General features: G+C 38.5%; 3 protein-coding genes across 3 annotated transcripts; 2 read left to right on the top strand and 1 right to left on the bottom strand.

Annotated features, from left to right (window-relative positions):
* Nucleotides 1-2,731: 2,731 nt before the first annotated feature.
* Nucleotides 2,732-9,419, top strand: LOC111322604 (chorion peroxidase-like). The gene is made up of 8 exons (XM_022925727.2): nucleotides 2,732-2,829; nucleotides 3,520-3,565; nucleotides 4,424-5,030; nucleotides 5,481-5,724; nucleotides 5,893-6,074; nucleotides 6,584-6,888; nucleotides 7,726-8,315; nucleotides 8,915-9,419. The coding sequence occupies exons 2-8, from the start codon at nucleotides 3,552-3,554 to the stop codon at nucleotides 8,941-8,943; spliced, it is 1,971 nt and encodes a 656-aa protein (XP_022781462.2). The 5' UTR covers nucleotides 2,732-2,829; nucleotides 3,520-3,551; the 3' UTR covers nucleotides 8,944-9,419.
* A 4,842-nt stretch (nucleotides 9,420-14,261) lies between these two features.
* LOC111322590 (uncharacterized) lies at nucleotides 14,262-19,334 on the top strand. Its single transcript, XM_022925715.2, has 3 exons — nucleotides 14,262-14,722; nucleotides 14,879-16,520; nucleotides 16,940-19,334. Exons 1-3 carry the CDS (start codon nucleotides 14,413-14,415, stop codon nucleotides 17,709-17,711), a joined length of 2,724 nt encoding a protein of 907 aa, XP_022781450.2. The 5' UTR covers nucleotides 14,262-14,412; the 3' UTR covers nucleotides 17,712-19,334.
* Nucleotides 18,181-21,450, bottom strand: LOC148717325 (uncharacterized). The gene is made up of 2 exons (XM_088742925.1): nucleotides 19,700-21,450; nucleotides 18,181-19,461 (listed from the first exon to the last, which is right to left on the bottom strand). Exons 1-2 carry the CDS (start codon nucleotides 19,811-19,813, stop codon nucleotides 18,424-18,426), a joined length of 1,152 nt encoding a protein of 383 aa, XP_088599051.1. The 5' UTR covers nucleotides 19,814-21,450; the 3' UTR covers nucleotides 18,181-18,423.
* Between the last annotated feature and the right edge of the window lie 490 nt (nucleotides 21,451-21,940).

The following is a 21,940-nucleotide window of genomic DNA, read 5'->3' as shown; positions in this document are numbered from 1 at the left end:
TCGTTACTTTTAAAGTCATAATTCGCATCAATTTGAATATATCAACAAAGTTGACATGGCAAATTGGCCACCTTTACGATTATAAAAGCTGACGTTTCGAGCGTTAGCCCTTCGTCGGAGCGAATAGAGGAATTGTGGGTTGTGTGTGCAAAGGCAGAAAAAGAAGCTACGTGATTGGTGGGAACATGGCAACGAGAAAAACACGAATAAATTAGTGGAATGAAAAGCGTTCGTTGATACCTGTGGGACTGCAGGTTTGAAAGATGAACTTTTGTTCAAGAGTTTTCCGGCTTTCCGTGCTACCTAAGTGTAAGGAAAGACCGCAGATTGCCATGTGTTGCTTAGAATGGTTAGGTAAATTAAAATGTCTAGCGACTGGTTTCGATGTGTCCTTGTCATTCCTCTCCACGTCGTAAAGTTGTTCTCGAAAAGGGTCACCAGTCTTCTGCTTGTTTCGCCGATGTAAATCTTTTTGCAATAAGTGCAAGTTATGCAATAGATTACATTGGCGGAGGTGCAGTTGAAGTGATCGGGGATCTCAATGGATCGTTTGGGTTTCGATATTTTCTCAGTGTTGTGAATGAAAGGACACGTTTTACATCGTGCACGAGCGCATTTAAAAGTGCCTGGTTCGCAGGCACTTTTAAATGCGCTCGTAAATAGCCAAACTTTAAGGACACACTTCTTTTGCTTGAAGAGTAACATCACCTAAAGTGGCAAAGGAAACTCGAAAACAATTCCATTTTAAATTCAAGGTAAAAAAAGAAACATTCAAAAAAATGTGTATAAAATCTCTCTGACGCACGTGAGTTTTTAAAGACCGATATCTACCCCTCTTCAATATGCACGTTTATAAACATAATGACTGAGTGCATTGTTTGTTTGGTCATTGTTATCGTTGATGAAGTACGCACTTGTGGGTGCTTGAAAAACAATTGACCTACGTTATAGTAGAGCGTATAGCGTTGAAAAAGCAAAACTATTTGGTGGTCTCCACAATGGCAAGAGTTAATTATAGTTCACGACACCGAATCATAATAGTTCTTTTTAATGACGTAATTGTTGTACAATTTTGTGACTTGAAACACACTGTTGCCTCGATGGTCGGGTCTGGAGAAGACTTAAATAAAGAAATAAAGAACATAACTGTTCGTAAAATTTGCAAGATGAGGAACAAAAAAGCAGTGCATTTCGTTTAGGCTCATAGAGTTTTATTTATTGCAATTGGAAATTAATTTATTTTAATGAAGGATATGTTATCAAAGGAGTTAGTGCCTGTCCTTTAGGACGGACTACATTTTGTGGTAAACAAAAACTTTTATTTTGAATTTACAAATACGACATTTCTGTTCCCGACAGTTTTAAGGGGCTCAACTATGAAATCCGGCAAACAGAACAGGTATCAAATATCTTTAAATATTAGGCTCTTGTTAAAGATCTTTGAAAGATCTTTTTCCTGTCGCGTGACTGGATTAAGGCGTAATGTAATTTTTACCATTTTGAAGGACACCGCAAAATCATGACATAAAAGAAACGCCGGTTTAATCAACTGTTAGCACTCATCCAATACTTCCTAAAAATACGTATTGTCAATTCGTGCTTTCATCTAAAAAAGAGTACAGTTACGTACTTAAAGAAGCACAGAGAAATTAAGAACACAACTTGTTGCCGTAACAAGCGGTTCTTTGGCATCGGTCAGTTAATGTTGCACTTTGCACAATGATTACAATATCATAACCCGATATCCTTTCTCAAAGGTGTCTCAATTCAACTTGTACAATGAACTCTCAAACGAAACCTATACGAAAACTCGTTTAAACTGGAATAAAATATTCTTTCATGAATTCTATGAAGCTGAACTACTGATATCACTAAATACCATTTAGGCCAGAAAACAAAAATGAACAGAAAAAAAAGAAACTCATGCACATCGAAAACAAAAGAGCTACCGACTTTTAATCGTATAGTAATTGTGCGAGAACACTCGAGGTTGTAGGTTTATACTTTGCGGAAATTTTTGGCATGAAAAAGAAGTTAAATGGAATATCAAAGCAGCACTTCCAAATGTTTAAACACCGGTGCCTTGGCGAGGTTCTAAATGATCAAAGTAGCAGACGTTTCAACGACTGAATATTCTTAAAACTTTACAGTTTTCTCAAATAACGAGAGTTATCATAAAGATCAAAGTAAGTGAATGTAGTAGCAAGGTTTAGAGTGATTTGCAGAAGCGTATTTTTAGATACAAAATTTACTAGGATGGTTGAGTTGACGTGATGGTGTAGCTTTACGTCAAAAAAATATATATATATACAAATATATAATATCATTTGTTTCTTTGAACTCCTTCATCCCTGAAACCGATATAGGGTGGTTCCGTGATCCCCGAATCAATTGACTCAGGATATGCAATGACTAAGGGAATGCAAATTTGTTCATGCCAACGCATAGCTTCAAAATTACTTCCGTGTATCGAGGGGACCACGGCCATTTGATCTAATTAACTACTACGTCATAAAACAAACAAAATATTGCTTTTGCGGATCTTCTACTTCTCATTGTGTTTGTCTGAAAATAATAGGAGACCAAAAATAAGTTGCGATATCAGCTTTGAAGGCTAACATTCTATTGTTATGCAGAAGTGAAACTTTGCCCACCGATTAGAGGGGCAGATCCAACAAGGTTGACCGTATATAAGGAGGTACTCTTTGCAGCATCTGGCATTCGGAGCCGGCAAGACTCTCCAGAGAGGGGGATACCTCAGAAGCGGAATAGCTTTGTCTTCCATTGGATTATCTACTCAAATTTACAGCCTTTGCCATCTCAGTGAAGGTATTTTGATGCTAGTTCATTTTTGGGACGTCTATGTCTGGTTGTTTTCTTGCGTGGTGATTTGTTTGTTTGTCTCTTTAACTCGGCTGGCGATGGTACCTCCGTTATCCCTATCAGTTCTAATCCAAATGAAAGATTTTAAGCAGATTTTAAGACAAGGGGGTTAATGATGATTAATTCAACAATTTTCTTTTTATAAAAGATCGATCAACAAGGGATCAAGGCATGCTCTTGTTAATGATGAGTTTTTAACAGTATGCTCCTATCAAAAATGTTTTGGCAACATCAAACGATGGATTGTAATGAATGGATAAAAAGTGACATGAGATTCTCTTTGTGGCCACAGTACATTCGTAAACATAAAAAAAAACTGAATCTTTAAGTTTACACATCAGTGGCGACTTTTTTTTCCCTTTGATTATAAGGTTCTACTTTGCAAGCGAGTATGAATGAAAGGAACTTGCTATCTTTCATTCGTGCGAATGCGGATCATAAAGTATACAGTCGAATTTGCTCTGTCTGAGTACTGACAGACTCAAAATCTTAATTAATACCAGGTTTACTGAGATAAATGTTTCGTAAAACATACTTATAGACAACGTTGTAGTATAGTAGTGCCATGAAATCGCAACAGCCATCGCTCTGTGGAATACTGCTAACAATGTTGTGATACCGTTCATTCATCAATAGGTGTAAAGTGAGAGGCTGCACTTTAACGCAAAATGCAGGCAACAAGGTACAATTTAAAGTTAAAGTGAAACTCACGACAAATATTAGCTTGAAGTCCCTAGAACTAGAACCTTTTGAGACACATCTCCTCAAGGTCTAATACAGACAAATTTCTTTCAGCGATTTTACGGTTTTATTTTATCAAGATTTCATTTAACCTAGATGTGACCTCGCTGATCTATAGTCTGTGGCCGCCTACTAATACAATAGAGAAACTTGGTTGATTTAAATATGTCGCGGGCGTATATCTCCTATCCTTCAATACGCAATACTTTATCCCTGATGGATTTCTTAAACTGTACCTTACTAAAACTTAACCTTCTGGCAGAAGAGACAAGTGGGTCATCGGTCTTAGGGAAAAAACCCCGACATGCATTCATCATTGCGAAAAAAAAGCATTAGCAGAATAATACAATACGATAAAAACAACTTGTATCGGTAAACAGAGGTCCTTAATTATTTGACATTGCCGTCTTATCCGTAAAACTTTTCATTATGAATTGAAATTGCTTTAGTATGACCATCACAAAAATTAAAAATGATTGTTGCGCCTTATAAGTTATTCGCGTTGACCATTCAAGGAGAGGCACTTTACTATTATTGGTTACACCAGTCAGACGCGTGCACAACAGCTTCAAGAGGTTGCACTGTTCAGAAACAAATATTATGTAAATACAGACAAAATTGTGCGACCCACTAAAGCGAACAGATCCAACCATACGGGCGAGTTCAATATGCTCCAACAAGACGACGCTCTCTGCCTTGTGAACTGACACCATTGCAATAGCTTGCCGTTGTCGCTACCGCTTAAAAAGTCTCATTGCAGTATCACTCACTTTCGCCAACGTTTCTTTTTGTTTTACAGCTTCCTCGTGGGAGTTTTTCTCGTTTTAGGCGCTTTAGAATCTTGTCATTCCTCCATGATGAAATCAACTCCTGAGTCAGATCTACTAGATACACTCGATCTAGAAAACTGCAATCGTCTTGACGTGAGAGAACGTTGTATCACAGTACCCAAAGCTGAATATCGCACCTTTGACGGCACCTGTAACAACCTCTGCAATATCACCAATGGAGCCGCCGGTATACCATTTTCACGTATTCCAGGCCTAGATCCTCCCACTGCTTTTGCCCCAGGCTTCAAACCCCGAATAGATTCGGCTGTCTCTGGCAAACAGCTCACATTAGCAAGGACAATTAGTACAGCTGTCTTCGCCAGCTCAGACGCTAATGTGAACGACACCGCTCCAAATTTTACCCACGTGACAATGACTTGGGGGCAATTTTTGGATCATGATTTGACCCTGACTCAGTTGGTTCCAGAAATAGAGTGTGGGGAGCAGGAGAAACCATGTCAAGAAATCGAAGGATGCACTAACATTCCCATTCCAACTGCTGTGCCACTTGTTAATAATCAGACCGTACAGTGTATACCCCTAAGGAGGGCCAGTCAGAATGAAGAAGGCGAGCAGGTTAGTTAGAAATGTCAAATGGCTTTTTATTTTGGAAATACAAAAAAAAATTGATTTAAAACGTTCAGCTATATTGATATCACATGGAAAAAAAAAAAAAGGATAGGAAAAAAAACCCGGTATTCAGTATCCTACAATCGCTCCTCAAAGAGTAAACGATCTGAAAGCTGTTTTTCCTTTAAATAAAGAAATGCACATCCGAGTTCATTTCCCGTTCTCCCGAATGAAAGCAAAATGAACATGTAGAAAAATAACGTGAGAAATAAGGAATTTCTTAAGACTAGCGAGCTGTACAATGTTTCTTTTTTTTATATATTTTATAACTCACATATCCCTCCCTTCAAGACCAACTTTAAAGGCTCTCCATGGAGCTTCTAAACCACCTTTCAATTAAAAAACGCACCTCTAAGCTGAGGTAGCTCTGACATATAATTCCTTTTCCTATGGCAGCTAAACATCATAACTTCCCACATGGATGGTTCACAAGTGTATGGTTCAGATAAGGAAAATGCAGAGGAGCTCCGTGACGAAGAGGATCCGAGATTTTTGGCAACCATGCCATACCCAGTATCTGAAGTTGAGCGGCGATGCGGACTCCTTCCAGAGGCGGAGGAAGAGGCTTTCTGTAGATCCCCGAAACCAAAGGATAAGCCTTGTTTCCGGGCCGGTGACGAAAGAGTTAATGAAAATCAAGGTGGGAGACCCATCATACATACCTAGATATCTAGCAATCACTTTTTTTTACCAGTTTGGTTTTTTCTATTCTGCTTCTATAACCGGTATAAAACTTATTTATTGACTGATATAATGTAAATAAAATCGCCAAGAACTAATGCTAACGGAACGTTCCTTTGATTGACAGCGTTAATGGCAATGCACACGCTGTGGGTTCGCGAACACAATCGTATCGCCGCTAGACTGACGGAACTTGATAAACATTTGGGGGCTGAGGAAGTTTATCAGCTGGCGAGGAAAATCGTGATCGCTGAACTTCAGCACATCACTTACAACGAATGGCTTCCAGTGCTCTTCAGTGAGGAAATTGTGAGTCGTAGTAAAGCAAAAATATACTCCAGTTCGCGTCCGTTTCACAAAACTATGACCAAATGAACGATGAGACTCAACGGCTTTAGGGGAGATGTTCCGCGTAAAAATACATAATAAGTGAGTTACTTTTCACGCTATCCATGAAAAACCTTTGTTATGATAATCCTTTTCTTCCAGGAGAGCGGAATGGCTTTCATGAATATGTGTACCCAAAGAGCTGCAAGGTCTCTTCGTTCATTGTTAGCGCTTTTTTTAAGTTTCAATGTTTTGCCCCTGATTGAATAGAACTTAGCCACATGTTGTACGGATGCAACCCTTCCGAATCTCATTTGTTACTTCCCTGATACTCCTTAGATTCTTGCAGTATTTTATTCATAATTAACGAACACTCAAATCTCAGTGATTTCTGTACATGTGTTGTCCATTGGACCTTTACTTATGCCAAAATGTTGCAGGAAAGATATCGTTGCATAATTATTGATGTTGGTTTTGTTGTCCTTTCTCAGCTGGAAAGGGAAAACTTAACGTTGGCGCCAAAAGGTGAATTCTTCGATGGATATGATCCAAGCGTGAATCCAACAATTCACAACAGCTTTGGTGCAGCGGTGCTGAGAGTGGGTCATACCTTGATTCGATCTAAATTCCTTTTGGTTACAAACTCAAGGTTCAGGAGAAGCAAGCGGCGTTTTGCTTTAGAAAAATTGGATCTGGACTTTTTTAATCCCCAAAAATTATACCTTGGATTAAAAATCAACTTCGTGGATGAAATCTTACATGGTCTCGTTGTTGAACTGGCACAGCTGATCGACAAGTAAGTATTGATAAAGTACATTTATAAGTCTAAGATGAGTGACACTTGATAGAAACGGAATTCTGATTTATTTATTCTGATAAATTACTAAATATGTGTTCATTCATAGCCCCATATAAATGTTTTAAAATTCAATGCGAAGCAATAAACCTCAGTACGAGACTCTGAAAAATGAAAGAATTCGCCAACTTTCTAAAGTTTGAAAAATTAGATTTCATACCTTCTGGTAGTTAGTCCCCAGGGTTGTTAATGGATTAAAAAAGAGACCTACATAACGATACATGAAAATGTGAAGTAGTTCTCAAAAAGTGGGGATTATTTCGAAGGGATTTTTGAATAACAATCTATGAGAGTCTGTTTCACAAAATACTGCTTTGGTTACTAACTAAAAGTCCATACAATTGATAAAGAGCTCATGAATAACTAGTACCTCCAAGCATTCTACACGATGTTATATTAATTAAGTATCGCATCCTAACATCACGATCACGCCTGTTGTGAACACCACCTAAATATACATTTCGCCATTTCTCACCGAAGATTTTGAAGCTCAAGGACTAAAATGGTTAATTAACAATTATTCCAAGAGCGCGCGTTGGATATGAGCTAATAGAGAGCCAACGGGGCGCGTAGCGCCGAGTTGGCTATAATCATCTCATATCCAACAAGCGCGAGTGGAATAATCGTTTTATTAAAAACTTTAAATCAAATTATTAAATTTTAGCTCCCTTTTAATTTTAAGCTGACACATACGCTTGCCATATTTGTAGATTATGGTATATTGGCTGATATACCATAATGGCTAAACCAATAAAAAGTCTTGAATTTCTTCCCCAGGAACTTTGTTGAACCTATACGGGAAAGTCTCATTATTGAAGGACCGGATATTAATGGTATCGTCGGCGACCTTACTGCAATAAACATTCAACGTGGTCGGGATCATGGCCTACCACCCTATGCAGTTTTCCGAGAACTTTGTGGAGCAGGAAAGGCGAAATTCTTTCCTGACCTTCTCACCACAACAACACAGAAAAACATCGACAATCTCAAATCAGTGTATCTAACTGTGAAAGATATCGATCTCTTCCCCGGCGGCATCACCGAGTCTCCTGTTAAGGGAAGTCAAATGGGGTTCACCTACACTTGCCTTATGACCAAGCAGTTTTTTAACTTGCGCTTCGGTGATCGATTTTGGTATGAAAGGAACAATCCTGAAACTGGGTTCACCATTGAACAACTGGACCAGATACGACATGTCTCACTGGCACGAGTGTTGTGCGACAACAATAATAGCGTGTTCTTCATTCAGGGAAAGGCCTTCCGTCCGAAAACGGGTAAAAGTGGAGATAATCCGGTAGTTGATTGCGACTTACTGCCCATGATGGACTTGGAAGCTTTTGTAGAGAAAAAAGAGGAACCAATGAAAGGTAAGTGCCGTTCACCTTATATGATTCAGCTGCAATAGAGCCCAAAAGGCCAAGCCCCGGCTAAGTTTGAAACCTTTATCTGTATTCTGCTTTTTATTGAGAAGCCATTGCAAAACAATTTACTCTTTCTTTGTCTCTTTATGCAAAGGAATATCCCAAGGTAGAAGAACTGCACTTGTCAGGGAACTTGATGGGTGGGATGTCTTGCAAAATTTCTAATCGCTCTCTGACGGGTAAACCCAGATAAGCCTCGATAGTTATGAGGCATTACTGCAAGTACTTTACCAGAGGCCCAAACGCGGCATTTTAATCGCCTTTTGATCGCACCAAATAAATACCACGTGACTCGGATCGACGCGGTGGTGATGAGCACAAGATTCGAATATGTAATATAGCGCCTGTTCCACAAAAATTGTTTACAGCATAAGATCTCGGCGGAAACTTGCACCCATTTTCTAAAACCATGATGATGCTTTTTAACGAAAGCATTATCCTTTAATCCGGACAACTTTGAAAAAGTTGCTAGCCGTTTCACGTCTTACATTCGCCCTTATTAAAGAAACAGGTCTCAATATGCCATATTTCCTCTCTCCTTCTAGTTGAAATGCCCGCTGAAACAGCCGTCTGACGAGTTAAAGGCCTGGTATGTTCGATTTTGAAGAAAAGGCATGTGCATCGGACTTGCTGATGGATAACACTGTTCTCTTTTTCATTTATTTATTTATTTATTTGAATATGCCTCAAGTAAGCAATTAATAAGCAATTATTAGGTTAAGTTATTAACTGTGAAACTGTTCAACAAAAGGAATTTAGGCGAAAGATCAAGCGACGAATGTGTTTTGCAAGAGCTCTATGTCTGTGGGTTACGATGGCTCATTTTGTCATTTTTCGTATTCGGTAGTCAAGTTAATGTAGTCCATGATCACTTCAATTATTTCTCAGTTATGTTGTAGAATTCAGTCGGTAAATGTGTAGTCAGAGGTAACTTGGGCTACGCATTTTAAAATATACATTGGTTGTATTCGACTCCAGTGAATTACTTAGACAATGCCATGTAACTTTGCTGTTTAGTTTGAGGAAATAAAGCTTCTGCTTGAAAAAGTCTGTTCATCTACTCGTAGTTGTGCAATTTGGCCTTCGGGCTTCCTCGCTGACAAGGAGGGGATGCTAGGGTTCTTTGATTTACATGGGAATGGGGATTATCCTTCACATAGTACGTTCCGATATATTTTTTTCGTATTTGAGGAGAAATTTCCCCTACGCTGATGTTCCCATTTTGATATGAAGGTTCCTTTCCAAGATTTTCTTTTTCATATACATAATTAATTTGGACACTTCTGCTGAACAACGTCTATAAGGGTCTTTCCCCTCTCTCTCCCATCCAATGTTGTTAATCGCCAACGCTTCTATGCCATCTTGTGGATCCACATTGAAAGAGGCAGAGGAGGCAGTAGAACTGTTGCACAATACTGATCAAGTTTGCAGTGATTTACAATAAAACGCAGTGAAACCAGCCCCCTAAAAGTTTAGGGCGAAAGTATTTGAAATTTACTTTGCAATTACGAAAAAAAGCAATCCAGGTTCCCAACAAAAATATTATAATATCCTCTTAAGCAACGATAGAGAGCAAGAACGATATTACTATGAAAACGTGTTCTTCATAGTTCTAAAGATTCCATGACGAAAAACTAGGGACAACCTAATAACTTAGCTCTTTCGTCGTGTAAGCTTCATAAGGTATCGAAGAAGGTTATTAGGCTGTACAGTGTTTGTTGATACTTCTTAAGCGGGGAATACTAGAGCGAATATATATGATTCATTTCGATAGCTAGACCAGCTGGATCAATAAGTTTTTCATAAGTTTATAGACTTGTTGTCTCTTACAAGACAACGGAATACACAAAACTACTTAGCAGGTCTGAAAAGGGTAAGGTCGTTTTCATCCATTTTACGTATTTTGGACTTATTTGCAAAAGCAATCATTTTCCTTTATTTCTACGCAAGAATGAACTTTTTTCCTGCCGATCTGTTGGGTTCAGTTTGGTTGCCGCGTGTGCTACTTGTGCTGGTTCGATCCTTACGATACACGGAGAATTTTTGTTTGAAGCCATCTGTTCTCCAAATTACTGCTAGTATTCTGACCCATGAGTCACCTTGCTGTTCGGGTAAAAGGTGCGCTCAATTCCTTAGGTATCCAAAATTTTACTCTAATTTCGGTATAAATTATAAAGTGCATAATTTCACTACAATTTCACCATAATTTCACTATAATTTCTATATTGCCAACCTTTTTTTGTTTGTTTTTTCCGATCTTAGGCGCAAATGTATGAAATTAATGGTGGAAGGCTACACTATATAGAGTCAACATCTCGAAGGAAAGTACTTAGAATTCAGAACCCGTTTTGTGTGATTTGCTGGGTCAGTGTGAGATATGAGAATTGTTTAAGTTTGACAGCTCAGTGAGTGTCACCTTTATAAGCCGATGACCAACATTTCTTTATAGTACAGAGCTAGATCCCCAAGTTCTAATTTGAGTTAATAAGTTATATAGAAATGATGGAAGTTTTCAAAAGTTAAAAGTAGTGTTTGATATTAGCAATAGAATGTTTTCTCTTGATATAAGTCCAACATGTTTTTAAGGTGATTCCTCAGAAAAAATTCTATCGAATAAACGTTCCCTTAATGTTCCTTACCGATGTCTGTTTCAAAAATTACATTAAAAAAGATAGGTCCCCGTGCTTGCTTAAGAGATACGATGGGCCAATCTTACCCCGTTAATGCCTGCACTGGCACTGATCACACGCGTCACTTCATCGGTTTACGGTACACTTTGCGGTAGCTGGAAGCAAGGGTTTTAAAATAACACTTGAAAAAAACTTCATAGGTTGAAAGTCTCGAGCGTATGCAACAATTTGATTTACAATTTGTGTGAAAATTACGCAATTTTAAACGGCACCGACTCAAAACGTTCCTCGCGGTCGTTACTTTTAAAGTCATAATTCGCATCAATTTGAATATATCAACAAAGTTGACATGGCAAATTGGCCACCTTTACGATTATAAAAGCTGACGTTTCGAGCGTTAGCCCTTCGTCGGAGCGAATAGAGGAATTGTGGGTTGTGTGTGGAAAGGCAGAAAAAGAAGCTACGTGATTGGTGGGAACATGGCAACGAGAAAAACACGAATAAATTAGTGGAATGAAAAGCGTTCGTTGATACCTGTGGGACTGCCGGTTTGAAAGATGAGCTTTTGTTCAAAAGTTTTCCGGCTTTCCGTGCTACCTAAGTGTAAGGAAAGACCGCAGATTGCTATGTGTTGCTTAGAATGGTTAGGTAAATTAAAATGTCTAGCGACTGGTTTCGAAGTGTCCTTGTCATTCCTCTCCACGTCGTAAAGTTGTTCTCGGAAAGGGTCACCTTGTCTTCTACCTGTTTCGCCGATGTAAATCTTTTTGCAATAAGTGCAAGTCATGCAATAGATTACATTGGCGGAGGTGCACGTGAAGTGATCGGGGATCTCAATGGATCGTTTGGGTTCCGATATTTTCTCAGTGTTGTGAATGAAAGGACACGTTTTACATCGTGCACGAGCGCATTTAAAAGTGCCTGGTTCGCATTATCGAGTAACGGGCTTCGTGCCCACTTTTAGCTATATCTTTTATTCCCTTCAATATATTTTTTTAATGTCTCTAATTTAAATTGGATAATTTGTACACCAAAGTTACGCAAAAAAAAATATAGGTCACCGTGCTCGTTCACGAGCTAAAGACTATCGTACCTCTTTCCCTGGTCCATTAATTGAAAAATAATACCGTGTTCTTGAAATGTGCGCGCGCTTATTCGCCTGATTACGTGATTTTTATGCGTAGTACAGGATGCACAATGCGGTATTAAGGAACCACCTTAAACATCATTGAATGGCGAAACGAAATGATTCGATTCAATAATTGAGTGTATCGTAGAGTGTTCCCTCGTGTTAGTGGCCAAAAAAAAATGTTGAAAGACTCGTTATACTTATCGACTTAATGTGTGTTAGTATCCACAGCCTATATGAGTTTAAAAATTGCAAGTGTAAAAAACCTATTGAAGTGTTTGTAGTTCGTAGCTTTTTCTTTCAATGGAGCGGCCATTCCTTCTCTAGCTCCCTCTGCTGTAGATTTCTCACCCAATCTGTTGCAGCGAAGACAATTATCTGCATGACTTTTAAATTATTTTTCAACATCTATGATTATCAATGTTGTCCTGACTTTCCCTTAAGTCGGCCTTACATATATTATTCGACAGCCTTTGCCTACGAAACAACGAAAAACCAGGAAAAACTTAAGGACCTCGGCAGCAGGATAGTGGAACGACTACAGGAGCCTTCCCAGAGAAATACTACCCCAAAATGAGACAGAAAGCAACTCTACGGCGGTCTGGATGGCACTTGTCGGCGACAGTCTTCGTGACCCACTCTTTGGTTCTGAAGTTTCATGACGAGCTTTGCCCACCAAAAAAATTTATGCAAATTAGGCTAAGCCGGATCTGAGTTCCGCCTGGCAATTATTAACTGTAAGAGAAGATCTCAGTTCGCGCCCACAGCACGTTCAAGGTGTTGCGGAAGAAGTTTCTGTAATTACTTTTTGGCACTTTTCGGCGTCAAAATTGCATAGTTTGGGTAACCCAAAACCCTTAAGCCGACCTTTCTTGTCATAACACGAATGTTTTCCAGAAAGGGACACGCGGTAATGTCGGTGTCACTCGTGTGCAGGCATTTTTCCACGTAAAACCCTCGCGTGGAATAAACTCATGTTTACTTTAACGCTCCTTTTATGCGCACAATGTAAGCCAAAGCAATTTTATAGTTAAACGTAAAGATCAGAAAGTTCTCTTCTAAGGATGATAAATGATCGACGCTGAACTAAATTATACGTTGAAGAAAATGCAAAACAGCATAACATGCAAAAGAGGAAATTTGGACAAATACGAAGTTACGGAAACCATGAAAATCTTCGATTTTTAAGAAAGGAAATTTTTATAATTCCAAGCCAAGTAAGCTTTTCTGGTGTTTCATTCTTTAAGGCTTTGTGTAGAGCGGGGCCTTTGTTTTATAAACCGTAAAACTTAGTGACAAGTCGAAAGGGCTCGCTCTTGGTTACGATACCAAAGAGTAGAGGGACACCACGGTGATCTTCCAGGTGTTTGATCATCGTCGCCGCTCGTGGTGTACTTCGCTACTTAGGTGAGCGAGATCGACGTTCTTCCTCTCTTTAATTCTGACAGCTGTGTGAAAGACCTCCATACAATGAAAAACGGTCGATTGTGCTTTTTCAGTGGCGGTTTTAACGCTCGTCCATATTCAGCGCTTATCCTAAACATGGCATCTCTAGCTATCTACAAGACACGCTGCGATGTATTATTCGTCCATGTTCAACACAACTGCGCTAGTGAGATAGAGAATCGAAAGATCACATTGTTGCGCTCGAGGCACAGTGCGCTAAGTTTGCCAAGTTCTACAATGGACAACAGATCGTACGGCCTCCCGCAAGAGTAAGGACAAGGTCTCTCAGTTACAAGCAATGGATAAGTGGCATTGTAGAAAGTTTTAATTCTTCCGTGCATCCAAAGGCCGATGGTATGTAATTTTGCTCTTTTCCGTTCTTCACACACTCGAATAGCTGTTAAAATTAAATTTAATTGCGGGTTGTGCAGTCAAAATGCAACGTCGCCCAACATGGTTTTAGTTAAACCAGCGTCTTCTGAGGCGCTTCCACCAAAATAATGTAGAAGGGAACAACAGCGCTAACCGATTTAATATCTTCTCAAGAACATGTCAAAGTCTATTAAAACGCAGAAATTAAAAATAGTAAGAATTGGTGGTTCATGTTAAAAATTATTAAAGAACACTTCTCAGTTTGGCTCGATAGTGCTGTCACTTTGCACTAGTTGTTCATAGTGACTTACTCATTACTTTCAGCATAGTTAATCGAGGGGACTGGTTATGAAAGCCGGCGAACTTCAAAGGGATAGCTTATTGTTTTGGTTTTTCGAGTTCAACCTAGCGTGACCGTGCATCACATAGATTCAAGATGGCGTCTCACATGTGAGCGTTTGTACTGATGACTGCACGTTTTACGTCTGTAATATTACTATTCCTTCTTAAATACTGCTTGTATGTATCTATAAATGAAGAAGGAATGCCCGGAGATAACTGCTCTGTTTTTGGTTGCGGCTCGTCCCGCAAAACGAAAGGAATCGGCATCTGGAAACTTCCTGCCCCTCGCAATGCTGAATACAAGAAATGGCGAGAACTTTGGCTAAACGAATTGACCAAAACACGCGTTGTAGACAAAGATTTCAAGCGCCAGATCGACAATGATGGTGTCTTTACGTGCGAAAACCATTTTAGGTCCGAGGATATTGAGATTTGTAAGTATTAAATGCAATCTTATAAGTTTAACTACACGCGATCCTAGACATAATCTGCGCGGTGCTTAGGTGCACAGCTTATCAATTAACTTGAGCTTTGATAAACTTCAAACGTTATATTCTGATTCTGTTTGTTTGTGATTGTTTCTACTCTAGTTCAATCTGAAAAGATGCAGAAAAAGAAACCGAAGTTTGGTGCCTTGCCAACAGTAAACATGCCGAAGCGTAGCTTCACAACACCAGTAAATGTGCGTCCACCTCGAAGCGCAGTCAACGAAATCCCAGAAGTGGCCCCTAAAAAATGCTACAGTGACTTTAAAGATCTAGTAAAACGAGTGAAATCTTTGAAAATTCTAAGTGAGTGGATCTTAGAGGCAGCAATCGATCGAATTGTATTGACAAAGAAGAGTTCTCTGCTTGTGTTACCAAAGATTCAGCTCACCATCGATGATAGTCTTGGTTTTTCTGTGTCTGTGTTTGGATGGTTTCTGCCAGATGATCATGCGATTCATCTTGAAACCTTGCGATCCGTTATGAACATCACAGTCTCTGAACTTATCAAGAGAATTGATGTTCTCTTGATTTGCCCTGGAGTGAGACCATTTGAACTGTCATCCGATATCGTACACCACATTATACCGAAGTCAGTGGATCCGTTATTCAGAGATGATTCTGAGATATTCCCACAGCTGGAATATTGGAGAACACGGGACTGTGAAGTTTTGGTGGAGCATGGTGAGCAGTGCTGTGTTTGCTACAAATACTCTCACAAGTCAGAGGTGGATCAGAAAGCAAAGCAAAGAAAGCTTGCAAAGCCTGCTCATTTGTTTGCTCCAGTCTCTCACACAACACCAGAGAGAATAAAGCTAACCCTAAAAACACAGAGGCTTAAGTGTGCAGAACTAGAACGAAAGCTTGAAGAAATGAAATCAGAGATAGAAAAGTCAAGTGTAGAAGTAGACAACCAGTTAAGCAATGACATTACAAGTATATTGGGGACATCCAATGAAAATATCACTCCATTCATGGATCTGTTCTGGCAGCAGCAAAAGAAATTGATGACAAAGAGTAAAACTGGTGTCCGATACCATCCTATGATCATTCGATACTGCTTGTCACTTGCTACCAAGTCCCCAGCATGCTATGAAGAGCTCAGGAAAAGTAACATCCTTGTACTGCCGAGCCAACGCACATTGAAGGACTATAGAAATTGTATACGACCCAAAGCTGGCATTCAAGAGGAAGTACTTGAGGAGTTGAATGTTCTTACAAACAGCTACTTCGATGTGCAACGATACATTGTGCTCCTTTTTGACGAAATGAAAATTTTGTCAAATCTGGTATTTGACAAAGTATCTGGGGAACTAACTGGTTTCCTTGACCTGGGAGATCCTGATATAAACTTTGGAACACTTGAAAAAGCTGACAAGATTGCAAGCCATGCTATGGTCTTTTATATCAGAGGTCTCTGTACTGAGTTGAAGTTCAGCTTAGCCTATTTTGCCACCGATGGGATTACATCTTATCAGCTTATGCCATTGTTTTGGCAAGCAGTATGTGTGCTTGAGTTAGCTTGTAATCTTTGGGTGATTGCAAGTACATCAGATGGAGCGTCACCCAACCGAGCATTGTACAGAATGCACAAAGCTCTTGATGGTAATGCTGGAACTGATGTGTGCTATCGCACTGTGAACCTCTATGCACCCGACAGGTTCATATATTTTTGTTCTGATGCTCCCCATCTCATTAAGACTACAAGAAATTGTGTCTACAGCTCTGGTCATGGTACATGTACTCGGTAAGTCGATATATTTGAAACTATTATTGTAGAGATATAATTTCACAGAATAAAATTTGCACTTTCAATGCATCCATGTTAGAAATTGTATGATTTATTCATATAATTGACAACAGAGTCAAACATTTCCCTTGCTTTTAGTAAGAGGTGAAATAATATAGTCAAGCTAGAATTATTGGTATTTTGACTAGATAACATTAGCTAACATGGTTACTATGGTTACAAACAATAAGATTTTTACGTAAGGAGGGGGGTTGTGATTGGGAACTCCCTTGAAAACTTGGGTGGATTTACATTTCCTTAGTTATTCAAAACAACATTACATTTACAGAATTCATATAATGATTTAGGTGTAAACTACGATAAGGAAGTAGTTTGATTTAGTGATTGATAGTAATAACCAATGTCTTATTCTGTAGGTACATGTGGAATGATGGCCACTATATCCTCTGGCAGCATTTTATCCAGCTGTTTCATCAAGACCTTGACAATGGCCTAAAGCTGCTTCCTCGGTTAACTTATGACCATATTAAGCTCAGTGCTTACTCTACAATGAGAGTCAACCTTGCTGTCCAGATCCTCAGTGCTTCAGTGGCAAATGTTCTTAAGTCATTTGGTCCTCCCGACACCATCGCCACATCTAAATTGTGCGAAATGATGGACAACTTCTTTGATTGTCTGAATGTTCGCAACCAACATGAGCATGTGCGTAAAAGAAAGCCATTTCTCAAGCCATATTCATCAGTGAATGATCAACGGTTTGCCTGGTTAACCAATGATTTCCTTGGTTATTTGAGAAATTGGAGAGAGAGTGTGGCCAATCGTCCTGGTGAGTACACCAACAATGCAAGGAGCAAGATGTTTCTCTCTTGGCAAACCTACGAAGGCTTGAAAATCACAGTTCATTCAGTTGTAGAGGCTACAAAGTTTCTACTTAATGAAGGGATGGAATATGTGCTCACTGAGCGCTTTTGCCAAGATCCCCTTGAGGAGTATTTTGGGAACCAGAGGAAGCTTGGTAGGAGAAGTGACAACCCAGATATGCGTCAATTTGGTTACAACAATAACACCATCAGAGTGCAACGCGCTGTCACCTGTCAGTCTGGTAATACCCGAGGCAGGAAAGACAAAAACAAGGCATGGGTTAATGTCTCAGATGACCCTGTCCCAAAAAGGAAGAAAACTAAATAATGCTGACATTGCTGATTATTATAACCTGTGTATCTCCAAATGAGTGTGTATCTAACTTAAAACATAGCTTAAAACTTAGGAAAATATAAAAAGTATCAATTTCTTGTTTTGTATCATAGGGTTATTCATAAATATATAGTGAGTGATCTTGTAATTTTAAAATAATACATTAGAGTGAGCATACTTATTCTGTGAGGATTTTGGATTAATAGTTATCTTAGAGACTAATCCCTTGTTTTGATTATCCCCTAAAAATATTTTCTTTCATTGTTCAAGTGTGCTCACTCTATCAGGTTTTTTGTAAATTTGTAAATAGCATTATATCATAACACTGTTTTATTTGGTGTTTCATAAATCAATAGGATTAATTGTTCCCATTTATTGTTGGGAAAGGTTTCTTACTTATCTGTAAACAGTCTGATATATTCCATATCATTTTCATATCAATGTATTCAACTCACAAACATCATTGGTTTTAACAATTGTGCTTTAATAATTTAATATAAGTTTTAATAATATAATACATAAGGACTGACTTTCAAACATTTGCCTCCTTTGTATTTCTACTTGAATATTTGTAGCATAATTCCTGAAATACATATTCTAGGCACAGCGTCAGTCAAACTTATTATGATATTTTTTAAATAAAACAGGAACATTAAATTTACAGAAAAGTCTATTTGTTTTGGGAATTTAAAGAATATTACAGTAATTAGTCTGTTGATGACCTATTGATGTCCTTGCGAAGAGCTTTTGATTTCAGTTGTTTCAATCTAATTTTGTGTTTTTGAATAACGTCCTTCACAAATGAAAAAGAACGAACTCTAACATACAAACTAATAATATTGTGGAGAACATCTTTGGCAACATGGCTACTAATCTCAACTTCAGAGTCGGCTAACATGGCAGAGTGAGATGCGACAACAGTTACATCATGCATTGATCTTGAAATAATATTAGCTAAAGGAATGTTTTTCAGACTGGTTTTACGTGTAGCTTCCCTGAAATAGTGTTCAGTTCTTTCAAAAACAGACTGAGCATTTCTTGTGATCTTCCACAGTCCACCTCGATTCAATGTTGTAGTCAATCTCTGATCTTCACCAATAGGATTGTCCCATTTCCCAGCCATTATCAGTGAGATTGCGTGGTCATTTTCTAGTGTTTTACTTGCTTGTTTGTGCTTGTTATGTAGCTTATGTAGTACATAACCTCCAATATACTGTAACCCTGACTTCTCTTTATCAGATAATTTCGTCAATGGTTCACATGTGTGAGTTTCTGCTTTTTCTTTGCTATGTGTTAAAAGGCAGTCGGCCACTTTTGAACAAAGTAATGTAGCAGAGTTTCTTGATAATCCTACAAAATGGCTCGAAGCATGCAAGACTATGCTAGCGTAAAAGGCTGCATAAAACCTCTCTGCATTTCCAGACTTTGCCAATTGAATATAAAGCCCCTGAATTTCAGAAAATTTAGGTGTTGAAGATTGTAGAGTGTTGCAGTTGTAGGACCATATCTCGTCTCTGTTTACCTTTGGATAAATTTTGCTGTCTCTAAGTTTCACTTTAGCATTGCCAACGATGCTTGCATACGTTTCCACAGTTAATAGATCTCGATTTTCTGGTTTGTCTGTCTCAGTTTCTTCTGTTTCTTCTGTTTTATCTTTGTGTTTAACAGTGATGTGACGTTTCAGTCCGCTCTTACTCTTGCATTTCTTTGGACAATGAGGGCAAGTGACGCTCAGTGGGTGAACCTGCAAAACCAAATTCACGATCAACATCACACACTACTTAGGTTCATAAATCATCTTTAAATCAACAGCTGATAAAATAACGTTTAGGCAAGAAATGGTTTATAAATAGAGCCCGAAATAAGAGTGATTGATCGAAAGCATGATGTCGAAAGCTAGTCTGTTCGACCTTCATGTTCAATCTTCCTTTTTGACGTTTTTAGGCTATATTTTAACTATTAAAACAGATTCTATAGCTTACATCAGCAGCTGCTTCTCTGAAGTGCTCATCAAGGTCTTCTTCTTCTTCTAAAACTCCTAAAATTGCCTCTAAATCGTCTCCAAAGAAGAACATGTCATCACACGCGTCCGCCATGTTGTTTTTAGATGCACGGTCAATGTCACGTGACGGTGCATCTCAACCTCAAAACCCAAACAATAGGCCGGTCCTTTGAAGTTCGCCGGCTTTCATAACCAGTCCCCTCGATTAACTATGCTTTCAGTATTTGTTCGAGCTTTTCTTCGACGAAATAGGGGACATACAAGAAATCGCAATTCACCTCTAAAACAAAAATAATAACAAGCTCTTCTCCCAATTGGACACCAGATATGACTGCGTAGTACGCGAAGTTGCAGTGTGAGAAAAATAATGGGTGAAGAAAATAATTAAGTGCTGTACAGCGCGATTTTTAACATAGATTACCAAGCTAAAAGACCTCTTGTCTTAGATATTTATGATAATATAGGAAGGTCCCCAAGGAATACTAATAACCCGGCGTGTAATTTTGTGATTGACAAAACCTGATAACTCAGGTTTATGTTTGAAAGGGCAAATCATTTAGTACATTTCACTCCAGAAGTAAATAATCTCTTAACTTTCGTAATTATTATTTTGGATTCAGGCAAATGGTGTTGAGTTGAAAGATACTAAGTTCCTGAAACATACATCCAAGCTTTGATGGGTTCTGTCCTGGTGTACCGGTTCACAAGGGAATTACCTTTGTTCTTTCTTTGTTTAGGAGTTATCGGTTAGCTATATTGTTTGGTCTTTTGTATTGGCTCTTGTGAACCGGTACACGAGGACAGAACCCTTTGTTGGCAGGCATGCCGAATGCTTTTATAAGCGTGCGAGGGAAAAAATGCATTTGCGGCCCCCTGTATGGAGAGAAAAATCCAAAGTTTTTTATTACAGGGATGGTAGAGTGAATGATGTTATTTCTAGTCCGAGTCATCAAAGTTCTGTACCATTAGAGTTAAAGAAAAGCTATCGGGGGAATATGGAGGTTGCTGCAAGTAGTAGCTGTTAAACTCTCAACAAGCTTTACAGGCGGCAAAGGAAAGAGCATGGGGCAAGAAATCAAGCACGATTCTCACCCAGTAAACTAAAATGGTTGTTGCAAATTGAGAGGTAAGAGCAACCAGAGAATTTGAAGTAATCTGGTGGCCTGGTCTTTTCTCAGGCACTAAAATTGGGAAACTGACCTTGCGATTTTATGTTCCTAAAGTGATACTTTGATTTCAATGATGTGTAGTACACAGTCTAGTTGACTTGTTCGTCATGTTTCCATAAATTGAGTAGCTGTTTCTTGGCAGTTTTTGTAAGTTTGTTTTAAAAAACGATAAAATGTGTTTTGCATTTAAAGGAACAAACTTGTCTGTAAAAGGCTAAGATTAAACCCTGAATACAGCAAAATGACCCTGTAATGTTAATGCAATTCATGTCTAGCTGGGCGCACTTTTCTCTGATGCCCTTCATTCTGTTGTAACCAAATTCAGAGGGAAAAAAACACCTGGAGAAACTCTTAGAGGGATAATATCTGTGGACTTTCACCATTTCTATGGTCATCAGGAATGACAGAATAAAGCAGTAACTGTTCACAAAAGTCTTAATTCACTTAACTGAAAGAATAATGAGTTTCAGGGAACTATAGATCATTTTTTCCCAAGCATCTCTAATAATTCATGATGGAAATAATAATAACATTGATAACAATAATAATGATAATAATAATAATAACAATGATAAAAATATTTACAATAGTTATAGAAATAATGTTCATTATCCCGATGGTTATAATTCCTGTGATTATTCCAATTAATCTAATCATTATTATCATCATTTTTATTACTATTATGATTATTTCAATGTTTATCTACGAACAAAATGGTGTTATTGTTAGTCTAGCTGAATGAGTATCCAAGTGATTGAAACTGGGGCAAAAAAAAATTAAGAAAAGACAGAAAAACCCCAAAAACTGTTCAGGACTGCAATTCTTGAGTTGGCTCATTGTGAAAGGTCTTGGGACTTCACTAAGCTAGTGCTGTCTGTAGTGGGCCCTGTGTCAAAGGGAGAAAAGTAGCAGCTGAATTAATAATAATAATACTAAGGACAATGATAGCATTGATTGACCAAAGTCACCCTATGACTAATAACAGATGATACGTGACAAACAGCATAAGCAACACACTTTTCAAAACAAAAAGAGCAAGCTAAAACTGCCAT

This window comes from Stylophora pistillata, chromosome 13, assembly GCF_964205215.1.
Source record: "Stylophora pistillata chromosome 13, jaStyPist1.2, whole genome shotgun sequence".
In the NCBI taxonomy this organism is placed as follows: domain Eukaryota; kingdom Metazoa; phylum Cnidaria; class Anthozoa; order Scleractinia; family Pocilloporidae; genus Stylophora; species Stylophora pistillata.
The sequence above is the reverse complement of the archived record's forward strand: the minus strand, read 5'-3'. Positions and strand labels throughout refer to the sequence as shown.

What these genes read in the sequence shown, in the direction of transcription:
- LOC148717325 (XM_088742925.1), bottom strand. Translation starts at nt 19,813, where the DNA reads ATGGCGGACGCGTGTGATGACATGTTCTTCTTTGGAGACGATTTAGAG. An exon ending in TCAGAGAAGCAGCTGCTGAT is followed by an intron (nt 19,462 to 19,699) that starts GTAAGCTATAGA and finishes TTGGTTTTGCAG; the next exon opens with GTTCACCCACTGAGCGTCAC.
- LOC111322604 (XM_022925727.2), top strand. An exon ending in CTGGCACAGCTGATCGACAA is followed by an intron (nt 6,889 to 7,725) that starts GTAAGTATTGAT and finishes TTTCTTCCCCAG; the next exon opens with GAACTTTGTTGAACCTATAC. An exon ending in AAAAGAGGAACCAATGAAAG is followed by an intron (nt 8,316 to 8,914) that starts GTAAGTGCCGTT and finishes CTCTCCTTCTAG; the next exon opens with TTGAAATGCCCGCTGAAACA.
- LOC111322590 (XM_022925715.2), top strand. Translation starts at nt 14,413, where the DNA reads ATGACTGCACGTTTTACGTCTGTAATATTACTATTCCTTCTTAAATAC. An exon ending in GTCCGAGGATATTGAGATTT is followed by an intron (nt 14,723 to 14,878) that starts GTAAGTATTAAA and finishes TTTCTACTCTAG; the next exon opens with TTCAATCTGAAAAGATGCAG. An exon ending in GGTCATGGTACATGTACTCG is followed by an intron (nt 16,521 to 16,939) that starts GTAAGTCGATAT and finishes CTTATTCTGTAG; the next exon opens with GTACATGTGGAATGATGGCC.